The 14,791-nt window shown below is 43.4% G+C and overlaps 1 protein-coding gene across 2 annotated transcripts in view; it reads left to right on the top strand.

Annotated features, from left to right (window-relative positions):
- The window catches only part of DOCK8 (dedicator of cytokinesis 8), a 99,552-nt gene that overhangs the window by 69,243 nt on the left and 15,518 nt on the right, over positions 1 to 14,791 (top strand). The window contains exons 32-40 of one of the 2 annotated variants that reach the window (XM_057406098.1): positions 264 to 399; positions 987 to 1,074; positions 4,040 to 4,136; positions 5,380 to 5,514; positions 7,316 to 7,468; positions 8,516 to 8,695; positions 9,060 to 9,132; positions 11,566 to 11,572; positions 13,113 to 13,305. In XM_057406098.1, the coding sequence (XP_057262081.1) occupies positions 264 to 399; positions 987 to 1,074; positions 4,040 to 4,136; positions 5,380 to 5,514; positions 7,316 to 7,468; positions 8,516 to 8,695; positions 9,060 to 9,132; positions 11,566 to 11,572; positions 13,113 to 13,305 (1,062 nt within the window). Of the gene's footprint in view, positions 1 to 263; positions 400 to 986; positions 1,075 to 4,039; positions 4,137 to 5,379; positions 5,515 to 7,315; positions 7,469 to 8,515; positions 8,850 to 9,059; positions 9,133 to 11,565; positions 11,573 to 13,112; positions 13,306 to 14,791 lie in introns of those variants that run through there. The other variant, XM_057406097.1, reaches the window with a different exon arrangement.

Here is a 14,791-nt window from a genome sequence, read left to right as displayed (position 1 = left end):
GCAATGCATCAAGAGATCTTCCCTCTGAACTTAAATTTCTCTCTCTGTAGCACTGAGCTACATATTTGTGTTTATTAGCAGTACATACACGCCTCTTTCCTCATCTGCAACATTTATTTAGCCTTTATATATTAGTCAGTCATATTCACTGATTTCTACTCCCCCTATATGTCTCTCCTATTGTGTCTTGTTTTGGAGTTGTAAGTTTGACTCATGCCCAATGATGGAAGCATTGGTGTTGATTGCTTTGACTTTACTTTCAGGGCAAACAAAGCTCAGATAAAGTTAGCACCCAAGCACTCCAGAAGTCACAAGATGTTAAGGCCCGATTAGAAGAGGCTTTACTGAGAGGTGAAGGAGCCAGAGGAGAAATGATGAAGCGCTGCAGAATACCAGCTGGTACTTCACACCCATCTCCCCACTTGTCTTTTAAAATCTCAAGAGCTTGTAGACATAAATGAGTTTGTTGGGTTTTATGCATAGCCCCCAATTTTGTCCTTGTATTTTTCACCCACAGACCTTTCCCTTGCAGACCTTTCTTGGTTTTACTGTAGAGAAAAATATCATCAGCTTTCAACTATCCAAGGTGTAGCTAGGACTGAACTCTTCTCCACTGAAAAATATGAGGCCAACTAAGTTTTAAGACGTTCTGAGAAACTGTGTTGCTGTCTAATCAAAAGCCAAGAAATGTTGTCTAAACTATCAGTATGAACAAATTGTTTGTGTCAAAAAAAAAAGGTTGTTTCATTTAATAAATGGAATGATTTGTGTTCTTGTCCTTGAAGACATTAAACAAGCTAATATAGTAAAAATCTAGATGAAAAAAGTGATGGGGTCCTGTCCTTTACTAAAGCCCTAAGGCTGTAAAGATGAATGGTTTAGTTCTGACAGACCGCTATAGACATACTTCTCCTTCTTTCAGTGAGCTATCAGACTTCAGGTGTCCTCTTTTGCTTTCATCTCACTGATATATGTTGCACTGTTAGGGAATGACAGATCAGTGGGGCTAAGTGAAAACCTGCGCTGGAGAAAGGAGCAGACTCACTGGCGGCAGGCAAATGAGAGACAGGATAAGTAAGTAATTTAATTAATATATATTGCTTTTATTAGGTCCAAAGTTGTTTGCTTTTTTCATGTTTTATTCTTTCTCCTAGGAACCTTTTATTACAAAATGAGCAGTTTCAGTCCTTTCCATCTTCTGCCAAAGAGAAAGAAATATAAAATGTTTAAGTAGCCAGAGTATCCAACTGTTGCTATGACACAACAAAGAGATCACAAATACCTGAATGGGAAGTTTAAATAGTTATCTGCACATTTTTTTCCTTCTTATTATCAGTGTCATAAACACTAGTTATTGATACAAGTTGTATCAGATACTCCACAGAGGCTTGCTATGACATTTATTTTGGTGTTGCTGTGGCTCCTCACTGTATACACTGCTGTGGTATGGGTTTGCTGTGTTAAATCAGTTGAGCTGGGTTTGACATGCTATGTTGAGAAGAGTTATTAAGAAGAGTAGGGGAAGATGGTTCTGTAGTGAAATTTTTTCTTGTAGGAAGTTTTAAGTTATGATGGAGACCTCATAGCAGCCTGCCAGTATCTAAAAGGGAGCCTACAAAGATACCGGAGTGGGGCTCTTCATCAGGAACTGTAGTGATAGGATGAGGGGTAATGGGTTTAAACCTTAACAGGCAAAGTACAGGTTAGATATAAGGAAGAAATTCTTTACTGTGAGGGTGGTGAGGCAGTGGAGTAGGTTGCCCAAAGAAGTTGTAGATGCTCCATCCCTGGCAGTGTTCAAGGCCAGATTGGATGGGGTTTTGGGTGACATGGTCTAATGCGAGATGTCCCTGCCTATGGCAGGACTAAATGGAACTAGATGATCTTAAGGTCTTTTCCAGCCCTAACCATTCTGTGATTCTGTGTCTGTGAAGTACATTTCACCTTGTCAGCACTATATGGCAGTAGACAGGTCAGTTACTAGATTTATGGAAAACTGTATTTTGGCAAATAGTTTGTGTTACTAACAGCATTTCCATATGGTATGTGCTAGGTTTCTATAAACATGGAACTTGTTGCTTTCCCCTAAAGGAGATGTGTCATTTATTCATGGACACTTGCTTGAATTTTGGCTATCTAAACAGGCCACTGTGCGTCACATATAGAGACACTGGCCTCTCCCCAGTCCAGCTGCTGTGAGCTCATGTTATCATTCAACATACGTGAATTTGAACTGAGTTCGCTCGTTTGTGCTGTGCAGCAACTGTGTTGTTGTAGACTAGCACTCATTCATAATCATTACATACATTTTTGAACACAAGATTGTTAATTTGGAATTTATCCAAACTTGAAAGAAAGAATCCTTCCACTTTCTGCACTATATTGGAAGAGGTGCATATTCTGTGTGTTTATTCCTATTTTTCCCTGAAAGCAGCTTGCTTTTACCCAACCTGTTTCATTAAAATTGGAATAAAACAGTCTCCAAGTAGCAGCTCAAATATCTCTTTACAGTAGATCAGTTAAACCACTTAAAATAAAACTTCTGGTTACATAAGTATGACTCTGCATGCTGTTCAGGCCTTTCTGTTTTACCCAGCATTCATCACTGTGGTATGCAAGTTCTTTTCTTCCCTCCTTTTTGGAAGCCTTTAATGTGTAGGTCCCATAAGTCAGATGTTTGCACATAGTACGTGGCACAGCAGGTTTGCACAGGTTGCTACTCAGTCTCACTCATCCTGCTTCTCCTTGAGTCTGGCATGCTTTGGGATTGTAGCTGCAGTTACAAGCTACATGTGGTGTCAGAGAGGATCCAGTCAACATGTTAAATGTGCGGTTGCTGGAAATGGTTCAAGCGGCTGCACTGTTTGCTTAATTTGTTCAGTTCCTACTCATGTTTAGTGATCCCTGGCTTGATTATAGCACAAGCATTTTGGCAAGCCCTTCTGTTCTTCATTACTTTGAGTCAGTGTAATTAATAACCATTTGACTGCCCCAGCTTCCTTTCTTAGCTCTCCTTAGAAGTGTTTCTTCCCAAAAGATGGTTTTTACTTCTGGATTTCTTTTTGGGTAAGACTCCACTCAGCAGAAAAGGTAACTGAACATAATCAGGTAATCTGAACAACAGATTTTGGAGTCACTGATTGTAAGGGTGTCGCTCCAGGCACAGAGATGCATCTTGGGAACTTTGGTCCAAATCAGAGCAGCTCTAATCTCAAGTTCTAGAGAGCAGCTTCTGACCATGCCACAGCCCTTTTCTGAGCAGTTTGGGAAAAAGAACAGAGATTCCTCTTTGTGTTTCTACCATACAAGGGATCTCTGAAAATACACTTTTGTTAGGAGTTGTACCTATTCTTAGAGCATTCAGCTTGTAGAGGAGCTGTGTTCCAGTCTTTGTCCTTAAGTCTATGCCAAGAGGGTATTATGCATTGCCTTTACCACCACATTTTGTCTTTTATAAGTGGATCAGTCATCTCTTCAATGAGCCTGAGCCTGGGGCACTGCTGTATTGACCCTGCAGATGTTGGACTTCTTGTCATATGTTGTCAACAGTTTCAAGAACTGACATTTTGATTGCCTACATGAAACACTGCTACTATGGCGTTGAAGAAATTTCCCCTTTTCCCAAGCCTGTTATTTTTACTTTTTTTTCTGGAATTGTTAGATCAGTTACTTTCTACTCCATTTGGGGTTTTAGTGTCCTCACATAGGCAATGCATTCAGAAATTACTGCATATTTTATTGAGCAATTGAATGTGATAGTGAAGGCAGAGTAGCCATCACACAGATTACTATTAAGGAAGCAGAGCATCTATTTGAACTATTCAGAGGCCTAAGTTTCAAGTGTCCCCTTTGGGACTTCTGTTCTATGGTATCAGCTCTCCTCTTTGACTCCGTAGTTCTTAAGAAACACCTCTGTACATGGTTTTCACTGTTTGCTCTTATGCAATTGCTCAGAATGGTATAGTCTGTATTTTGGCTTTCTTTAAATAGCAGGCCATCTATCTCTCTGCGTGCTTTAATTAGAACTCCTTTTTTGCAGGACAAAAGCTGAGCTAGATCAAGAAGCTCTGATCAGTGGAAACCTGGCAACTGAAGCTAACCTGATCATTCTTGATATGCAAGAGAACATCATCCAGGTGGGAAACAGCAGAGCTGGCTTATAACTAATACGTGCTCCCTCCGAAACCAGTGGAAGCAGGATGTATTTCTCCTTTTGTTTCTATGCAGTGCAAAATGTTTTAATTAAAGATTTTTTTGTAAACTTGTATAGTCTTGAAGAGGAAAAATAATATTGAATGAATACAAAGACAAAATTGCTGTCTGTGTTACACTGTTGCCACAAGCCCCTTCTACTGCAGGGCATTGTGCTACTATGAATAAAAGGGAAATCCACCACCGTGTCTTTGGTAGATGTTAAAGGCCATTTCAACATATTACTTGATCCTGAACTTTGGGGAGGAGGAGCTAAGAAAAACCTTCATTTATGCTAGGAATGTATCTGAAGGTGTTAGTATTTTGGAACTGGACTGCTGTGTGGCCTGTGATCGTACTTGTATGTATGGATCTGTGAGACAAAAGGATTTAACCTTGACTCCCACAGGGTGCTCAATGCAGTAAAGTATCTTTTACCTACATAGAGCAATGTAAGATGAGAATGTAAGATGTAAGATGAACAATGTAAGATGTAAGAACTGACTTCTAGGAGTCAGATGCAGTAAAATTTCACAGGTCCTTTGACAACAGTGGAGCTATGACAGTTGACTCTGCTTAGACATGGTCTTCTGGTTTAGGGGAGAAACTCTCAATTTCCACTGTGTATATTCACAGATGGTGAGGAGAAAAGTTTGCTCCTGAAAACCTATTAGTAGGAGAGCATTTAGCTACTGGACTTTTGTAGTACTGGGCATGATCTTTGCATGACATCATTCATAGCACCTAGTCTCCCCATGGTTTGAGTTGTGGGTTTGAACAGAGCATACCAGTATGCTGATTTAGTCTATATGCCAGAAAATCAGAGCATGAGGAGGCAAGGGAAAGAATGGTGCTTGCCCACCATGGGATCACTTCCTCACCCAGGGTACGTGAAAGGTTAGCCAGAAGGTGGACAGAGCTTCAAGAGTTACTGCAGAAGCTGGCTGAGCTTAAAAATGCATTGGAGGGTCTGTGGATGTTGGGAAATGTTTTGGACATTTTTCCCTATGTCTTCCTGATCACTACAAAAGTGTTTTGGATTCCTCTGAAGCAGTTGCTAACAAATAAAAAACCTGCAATCTCTAAACTCCCAGATATATCTCACAGACAAGACAGCAGAACTTCAGTTCCTATATGCCAGTTCATTGTTGAATTACCTCACGCAATTTTTGTTTTTCTCACATGTAGGCAAGCTTTGCAGCAGAATGCAGAGACAATCTTTTAGGAGGAGTTTTGAAGGTCCTGGTAAATTCTCTGGGCTGCGATCAGAGCACCACTTACCTGACTCATTGCTTTGCTACACTCCGAGCGCTCATTGCTAAGGTATGCTGTTGAAATACTTCTGTTTTCATGCTTCCAATCAAGTTATTAGAGCAGCATTTCTAGAACAGAGCTGTGTACATTTACTTACCACTCTTCCTTTGGCATATTTTGTATCTATGAATACACTTCCTATCTGTAGGGATGTTAAGGGACTTCTACAGCTTTTGTAAGATTATTTTATTGATCACACAAGATGAAATAACTGAATCTGAATAATCTTGTGGGTTTAGCAGTCTACTCTTAAATATAGAAGATTTACTAATGAAAAGGTAAAAAAAAAAATCCACCCATTATATTTCAAATACATTTTTATTTTAATTAGGCATCCTAATTCCAGGGATTGCACAGATTCCATAAATTCAAATCTAAATTATATCATTAGGACTAGTTTCCAATCAGCTGGGCAGCAGAGTAATCAAGGCTAACTCATCAAGAGATTGGGGGATCATTAGGTTTCTACTTCTAAAATAAGTTCCAAAATTCTAAGTAGATTTTAAGACGTTGGCACATTTCATCTTCATTCTGCTTGAAAACTAAACCAAATCCTAATCTCTCTCATTCCTTCATCACAAATTAAGAAAAAAGAGGACAGAATTTGACCCAAAATTCTGTAATATGGAGCATACTGGATTAGGTGCTTCATGAGGACTCTAAATCTGTTTGAGATTCATTCTCCTACAAAGAAAAGCAGTTCCAAAAAGGAAAAATCCATTAAATGTTTTTCACCTCTAAACTCTTATAAAATGCAAATAACAAACAGGACACCCCCGTCCAATTAATGCCTGTCTGCTATTAAATGCAGATTGGCTGACAAAGTCTAATTATAGGGTAGATATCTCAGTAGTTATGAAACTCATAATTATGTTTTTGTTGTACTTTATCTTTGAAAGCTAACTTCCAGTTCCAGTAATGAATTTTGTGAAGCAATTGTTATTGAAATAGATCTTCTAGTTAAGCTGACACATTTCTGTATTTTATGAAGCAATCATTCCAGTTATTATTACACTGAAGGTATATAGATGTTACTTTACAAATAAAAATGATAGAACCCTGGGCCAACAGGTGTGTAATTTAAATTAGACATAAAACAGTGAGATAATGGAGTGAAGAAAGGTGGAGAACTGGGAAATGGGCCTGCAAATCAGGAATAATATCTTGTGTTCTGTTCACACACCTCTAGCAATCCTGTGTATGTACGTATAATATGGTACTGGTGTGTCTGTGCTGCCTACAGGGAGAGTTTCTTAGGACAGACATCCAGCCCCCTGTGTTTATTGTCTGCTTGGTGCATTATGGAGACACTGCAAAGGAGAGTCTGGCATGAAAGCTGGGCAATGGAAGTTTTGTGGCACACAGTAGGAGGAAGAACACTCTGGAGGGCTGGGGAAGGGAAGATGTTGATGCAAAAAGCTAGTAATTGCTCCTTATGCTTAAGGAAGTATTTGCATGTGTCATCAACCATTATGTATTCTGAAAATAACAACTTTGCAACATTTGATGTTTTTAAAAGTTCCTGGAGAATGGGACTCTGAGAAATATTTTGTCTTTCTGCCACTCTTTTTCAAAACACAAACACTATTTTCAAACTCTTCTTCTCTGTAGAAAAGCTTGAAAATGGAACCTATAGCATCACAGGAATCAGAAGTATAAAATAAAATAGAATAAAATAGAATAGAATAAAATACAATATAGGTTTTGTAAAATTTAGTCTTTGTCTGAATCCTATGATTTTTGTGCACTAAGCCAATGAATCTGCAATGGCCAGAAATAAGAGTAATGAATGTTTTCTTTTCTGTCTCAGTTTGGAGATTTCCTGTTTGAAGAGGAGGTTGAGCAGTGTGCTGACCTGTGTCAAAGAGTTCTCCATCACTGCAGTAGCAGCATAGATAGCACACGGACTCAAGCCTGTGCCACCCTTTATCTCCTCATGAGATACAGCTTCAGCTCTACCAATGTAAGATTTTGAGCAGTATTTTTTTGTTCCACCTTTTTTTGTCATCAGTTGAAACAGAACCTGAAGTTGTGATAGCAAATGGAACACATCTGCAGATGAATAGTCATGCGTTATGCCGTTTTGCACATTTGATCCAGAAGAAGTGCTAGAGTTGTAAGTGGAAGGTAGTTTCAATTGGTGTTTATTATTTTGTTTAGGAAAATGTGTTCTGCAACATCTGTAAATGCATCTTTAAATGGGACAGCATTAGGCTCTGATAAAAGGGCTATACGACGCATGAGCAATACCCTTCATTTTATCACTTTTTTTTTCTTACTCCTGTGTCGCTTAAACTTAGACTAGTTCTATTCCAGTGCAATTACAACCTCAGTACAACTACTGTATGCTGCCTTAATGGGAATTCTTTGCTGGCCTTGGGCTAGGTTCTGATCCTTGCCGTACATACGGAGCAAACTATGTATATTAGGCAAGTAGGTTCACAATGTCCTAACATGAAAGGACATGCATTAGCATTGTGGATAGCATCCTATCTTGCAGAGCATTTTCTTCCCCAGTTTTTACTTTAAAAGCCATGAATATGTAAAAAGTGCTGGCCTTGCAGAAGGAAAATATGCCTCTGAGACACCGTGATCAGCAAGGCATAGTGCATCACCAGGTGAAGCCTTCAGAGGCCTTTTGCCTCCCAGAATTGTTTCCAGAATGTTCTTCTCCTTCTTCTCTGTGGGTGACCTGATCTGCACCCCCACTGGCCAGTGCAGTGGGGGAAAGAGAAGCTTCTGATTTCCCCTTGTTTCAAGTGAGAATATGTATTCCAGGAAACATTCTTTCCCCAAAATACAGACATGTCAGAATTAGGGAACTTTGTCTTAATCAGGTAAAACAGGAAAGGCTTTGATGTACCAGAGACTGCTTGTGTGAACGGTGACTTTAACATGCTTGGTGTGGGCAAGAGAAAGTGGATATGATTTATACAGTAGCAGAGATATATGAACTGATATGTATGGCGCAGCCATCATTCTTTCATGTTTTTGTCTTTTCTTGTAAAAGAATTTTGCAAGAGTGAAGATGCAGATGACCATGTCACTAGCCTCTCTGGTTGGAAAATCACCCGACTTTAATGAGGAATTCCTTCGTCGGTCCTTACGAACCATCCTAGCCTATGCAGAGGAAGATGCAGATATGCAGGCAACTCCATTTCCCATTCAGGTCAAATCTTCTATGACGTCTGTGGCTTTTATCAGGAGCTTTCACATAAGAATATGCTTGGAGCAAGTCCTAGATCTTGGTTTTCCAAAGCAATGAAAATAAGGATGCAGGGGTTATTGCATGAGTTTATTTCTAACACAACATTAAGCAGGGAAGAAGTGGAGGGCATAATTCCATAAAATAAACTCCCAAGAGTTCTATTGAAATCACATTACAGGAGAATCGTCTCTTAGTTTTGTGTACAACTGTCTTATAAATCCCAGCAGGAACTGTAGCCTCTAAGAGTTTCCCAAGGGAGAATTTGATTTGCGTTTGAAGACAAATAGCTTCATGGAAACTTCTTTCCCTTTGTCCATTCATAAGGTGGTTTTAGCAGGTAGAGGAGCACAACAGCATCCTGTCAGATACAGTGAAAATGAAGGAATTCCAGGAAGATCTTCAGCGACGAAATGCGAGGGGTCAACGGAGATTAGGAAAATCAGAGGGGATAGCGCAGAGACATCGCGATTCCCGACATCTCCCGATCCCCGAAGCCCCAGCAGCCCTTGCGAGAGAGAGGCTGACGTGGCGGGGGGCGTTCCCACGGTGACGGCGACCACTCCCCTGCTGCTTGCCTTGAAAAAGCCTTTGAGAGGGCAGCGACGTGTCGCTGCCCACCGGGCACAGGGAGGAACAAGCAGGTCGTGTTGCTGACCCTGTTGCTGGTGTCCCAGACTGCGCACCAATATGGTTGCCTCCAGAAAGAGAGCTTGCAGTAAGGTGACTACAGCAACTCAGACAGAGACCCCGTCCCAAACCGTGGCTGTTCAGGTCTCTGGGTGCAGGGAGTGCCAGAGCCTGCTGCTGCCGGGGGAGGGAGGACAGCATTCCACCTGCGTGAGGTGTGAGCAGGTAGAAGATCTGCTTAGCCTGGTGGCAAGACTTAAGGAGGAGGTTGAGACGCTGAGGACCATCAGGGAGTGTGAAAGGGAGATCGACTGGTGGAGTAACTCCCTGGCGGGCCAGTCGAAACGGTTCCAGGGAGATACCCCCCAAAAGGGGAAGGACCCCCTGCCTTCTCACACAGAGGGGGATGGCCTGAGGCAGCCCCTGCCCTGTAGCTGTTGCGCAGAGGTAGGGGACCAAAAAGACGACGAGGGTTGGAAGCAAGTTCCGGGTCGACGTCGTGGGAAACCCTCCCCCCTTCCTGCCCTGCTTCCCCAGGTGTCCCTCCATAATAGGTTCGAGGCCCTGGATCTTGAAGGAGAGGTAGGTGAGAATGTGGGGCAAGGCCAGCCCACAAGGCCACATAGGAAAAGGGAGTCGACTTTGCACCTCAAGACTGCCTCTGTTAAGAAAGAAAGAAGGGTCATTGTAGTAGGGGATTCCCTTCTGAGAGGAACAGAGGGCCCGATATGCAGAGTTGACCCTCATCATAGGGAAGTGTGTAGTCTGCCTGGAGCCCGGATCAGGGATATCACCAGGGCGCTCCCCAACCTGGTGCACCCGACAGACTATTACCCGCTGCTGGTCTTCCAGACAGGTGGGGAGGAAGCTGCTTCCCGCAGTCTGAGGGGGATGAAGAAAGACTACAGGGCCTTGGGGCGGATGGTGAAAGAGTCTGGGGCTCAAGTGATCTTCTCCTCTCTCCTTCCATCTTCCACTGATGATGTGGGAAGGAATGGGAAGATTCAGTTCATGAACAATTGGCTTCGAGACTGGTGCTACAGGCAGGGCTTTGGATTCTTTGATAACGGCTGGTTTTATAGGGCACCAGTCTGGACAATGACAAGTGAGAAAGGTTTGTCTCACAGAGGGAAGAGGATGCTGGGGCACGAATTAGCAGGGCTCATTTGGAGAGCTTTAAACTAGATTCGAAGGGGGATGGGGTTGCAGCTGGGCTTGCCCCAGTGGGGCAGCGCTCCAGAATTAATGAAGACTGGGAGGCCTCCTACAATCCTAGGGTGAAATCGGTGTGCTCAGCTCGCTCCCTGAAATGCCTGTACACCAATGCGCGCAGCATGGGAAATAAGCAGGAGGAGTTGGAAACCTGTGTTAAGTCAGGAGATTATGATCTGGTGGCAATTACAGAGCGTGGTGGGACAGCTCACATGACTGGAATATAGTCATGGAAGGCTATGTCCTTTTCAGGAAAGACAGGCCAGCCAGGCGGGGTGGTGGGGTTGCTCTTTATGTGCGGGAGGAACTACAGTGCACCGAGTTCTGTCCAGGGACAGATGATGAGCGAGTTGAGAGTCTGTGGGTGAGAATTAAGGGGCAGGCTGGCAGGGGGGATACTGTTGTAGGTGTCTGTTACAGACCACCGGATCAGGGTGAGGAAGTTGACGAGGCCTTCTACAGGCAGCTGAGAGCGGCCTCACAGTCACAGGCCGTGGTCGTCGTGGGGGATTTTAACTTCCCTGATGTTTGCTGGAAGGACCACTCGGCAACCCAGCCGCAGTCCAGGAGGTTCCTCCAGTGTATGGATGATAACTTCCTCCTGCAAATGGTGGATGAGCCGACCAGGAGAGGAGCGCTGCTGGATCTCATCCTCACTAACAAGGAGGATCTGGTCGAAGCAGTAAGGGTTGAGGGCTGCCTTGGTTGCAGCGACCACGAGATGGTGGAGTTCAGGATCTTGTGTGGCAGGACTAGTAGAATACCAAGTAGAATTGCAACCCTGGACTTTAGCAGGGCAAACTTTGGCCTTTTCAAGCAATTGCTAGGGGAAATCCCATGGGCAAGGCTGCTTGAAGGTAAAGGGGCCCAAGATAGTTGGTTGACATTCAAGGACTGCTTTTTCCGTGCTCAAGATCGGAGCATCCCGACACGTAGGAAGTCAAGGAAGAGGGCCAAGAGACCTGCGTGGCTAAATAGGGAATTGCTGGGTATGCTCAAGTGGAAGAGGAGAGTTTACAGGTCATGGAAGGAGGGGCTGGCCACTTGGGAGGAATATAAGGCTGCTGCTAGAGGATGTAGGAAGGCAGCTAGGAGGACTAAGGCATCCTTAGAATTAAACCTGGCAAGAAGGGTCAAGGACAGCAAAAAGAGCTTTTTTAAATACATGGCAGACAAAACTAACACCAGAGGCAATGTAGGCCCACTGATGAACGGGATGGGTGCCCTGGTGACAGAAGATAAAGAGATGGCAGAGTTACTGAATGCCTTCTTTGTCTCTGTCTACTCTGCTGCGGGCAGTCCTGAAGAGCCCTGTACCCCTGAGACCTTAGATGAAGTCAGGTCGACGGAGCGGTTTGCCTTAGTCGATGAGGAATGGGTTAGAGACCAGTTGAGCAATCTGGACATCCATAAATCCATGGGTCCAGATGGGATGCACCCGCGGGTGCTGAGGGAACTGGCGGAAGTCATTGCTAGACCACTCTCCATCATCTTTACCAAGTCTTGGGAAACGGGAGAGGTGCCTGAGGACTGGAGGAAAGCAAATGTCACTCCAGTCTTCAAAAAGGGCAAGAAGGAGGACCCGGGTAACTACAGACCGGTCAGCCTCACCTCCATCCCTGGGAAAGTGATGGAACACCTTATCCTTGGTACCATCTTAAGGCATATCAAGGATAAGAAGGTTATGAGGGGCAGTCAACATGGCTTCACCAGGGGGAAATCATGTTTGACCAATCTCTTAGCCTTTTATGAGGAAATAACACGGTGGATGGATGATGGCAGAGCGGTGGATGTGGTCTACCTTGACCTCAGCAAAGCATTTGACACAGTCTCCCACAGCATCCTCGCGGCTAAAATGAGGAAGTGTGGACTGGATGATCAGGTAGTGAGGTGGACTGCGAACTGGCTGAAGGAGAGAAGCCAGAGAGTTGTAGTCTATGGGGCTGAGTCTAGTTGGAGGCCTGTAACTAGTGGAGTGCCTCAAGGGTCAGTACTGGGACCGGTATTATTTAATATATTCATCAATGATTTAGATGAGGGAATTGAGTGTACTATCAGCAAGTTTGCTGATGACACTAAGCTGGGAGGAGTGGCTGATACACCAGAAGGCTGTGCTGCCATCCAGCGAGACCTGGATAGGCTGGAGAGTTGGGCAGGGAGTAACTTGATGAAATATAACAAGGGAAAGTGTAGAGTCCTGCATCTGGGCAGGAACAACCCCAGGTTCCAGTATAGGTTGGGGAATGACCTGTTAGAGAGCAGTGTAGGGGAGAGGGACCTGGGGGTACTAGTGGACAACAGGATGACCATGAGCCAACACTGTGCCCTTGTGGCTAAGAAGGCCAATGGCATCCTGGGGTGTATTAGAAGGGCGGTGGTTAGTAGGTCGAGAGAGGTCCTCCTTCCCCTCTACTCTGCCCTGGTGAGACCCCATCTGGAGTATCATACAGAATAAAGACAGAGATGTCTCCTTCTATTCAACCCAGGTCAAGAATTATAAAGGTTCTTTGCATAGAGAAGAAGTGATCGTTCACACCTCCTTTCTGCCCCATGTTGTTAGGATTGCCAAGGGGTACCAGACATCACCTGACTTGAGGCTCACTTGGCTGCAGAACATGGCAGAGAAACACACCAAGAGGAAGTGCTACACAGAAGCAGCCATGTGTCTGGTCCATGCTGCAGCACTGGTAGCAGAGTACCTCAGCATGCTTGAAGATAGAAGCTATCTCCCAGTGGGCAGTGTCAACTTTCAGGTAAGAAAAGGCTCCCAAGCTATGACAGCATAAGGCTGAGATGGCCTGTTCTCCTGTGTGTATTCCTTCTTGTGTTAAACAGAGTAGAAGCACATGTATGGAGAGGAAAAGTTGCAAAGTATTCATTACCACTTGGTACATTTTTCCAATTATTTATGCATACTGAAAACTGGTACTTTAGTATCCGTCTGTTTCCTATTTCCAGCAGTTGGCTACTATAATCTCTTCTTTGCGAAGTGGAACCCATGCTTTTTCCTAGGTCTGTTACTTATCAGCTGCAACAGATGGCATCTCTCAAGCTTCTTTCTCATAATCTAGGTAATTGGAGCTACTCAGTTCTTTTAGGCATGTTCTCCGATCTTTTGACTGTCATTCAATTACTAACCAACACCCTCTTGATTGATGAATGACACAATCACCATAGGCTATGTGCAGTCACATCAAAGTCAACTAGAAATGTCCCCTAAGTTCTTTCAGTCTGGCAAGTATCTTTCAGTTTATCATTCCAAAGACTTTGCTGGTTCTTTTGGCATTGCTGAACTCTTTACTCAGTAATACAATGATCATTTACAGAGAGTTTTCTTGTGTGTTTTTTTTTTTCACCCCTCTCTTCTACATCACGTAGATGAAAGCTAAACTCTTTCTAAGTATTGTCAGACAATTCAAAATGCAGATATTTGGATGTAGTTTATCAGATTATGCAGTTTTGGTTACCCCTACCTGAACTAACCTCAACTGCAAATTTCATGATTTTACTTTTTTCCACACATTATTAAAAATAGAAATGGCTGAACCCTTAAAATATTCCTGTGTGTTGATGATTCCTCATTATTCTCTGGGACAGCGAAGGCCATACGGAGTGTTTGCTGCAATGATTATGAATCATTCCAAATAATTAGTGGAAATGTCTTGCAGAATCAACTCAGATGTTGCGTAGATAATGTTTGGGCACATTTTCTTTATGAAATTTTAAACTTTTTGAAAGTATTGAGTTTCTATAATCTGGTGTTGATTCAGGTTAATAATGATACTTTTAATCTTTTTCTTTAGTAAAATTTTGTATCAGTGTTTCTGGATTGTCCTGGATGCAGTCTGATAAATCTACCACTATCTGCTCATAGAATCATAGAATACTTAGGGTTGGAAAGGACCTTAAAATCGTCTAGTTCCAACCCCCCTGCCATGGGCGGGCTGTCTCACACTAGACCATGTCACCCAAGGCTCTGCCCAACCCAGCCTTGAACACTGCCAGGGATGGAGCATTCACAGCTTCCTTGGGCAACCCATTCCAGTGCCTCACCACCCTAACAGGAAAAAATTTCCTCCTTACATCCAATCTAAACTTCCCCTGTTTAAGTTTTAACCCGTTACCCCTTGTCCTATCACTACAATCCCTAATGAAGAGTCCCTCCCCAGCATCCCTGTAGCCCCCCTTCAGATACTGGAAGGCTGCTATGAGGTCTCCACGCAGCCTTCTCTTCTCCAG

This window comes from Pezoporus wallicus, unplaced genomic scaffold (assembly GCF_028554395.1).
Source record: "Pezoporus wallicus isolate ANWC-B61680 ecotype Strahan unplaced genomic scaffold, APGP_CSIRO_Pwel_v1 contig_7506, whole genome shotgun sequence".
In the NCBI taxonomy this organism is placed as follows: Eukaryota; Metazoa; Chordata; class Aves; order Psittaciformes; family Psittacidae; genus Pezoporus; species Pezoporus wallicus.
Note: the sequence above shows the minus strand (reverse complement) of the source record. Positions and strands in the feature narration are given on the sequence as shown.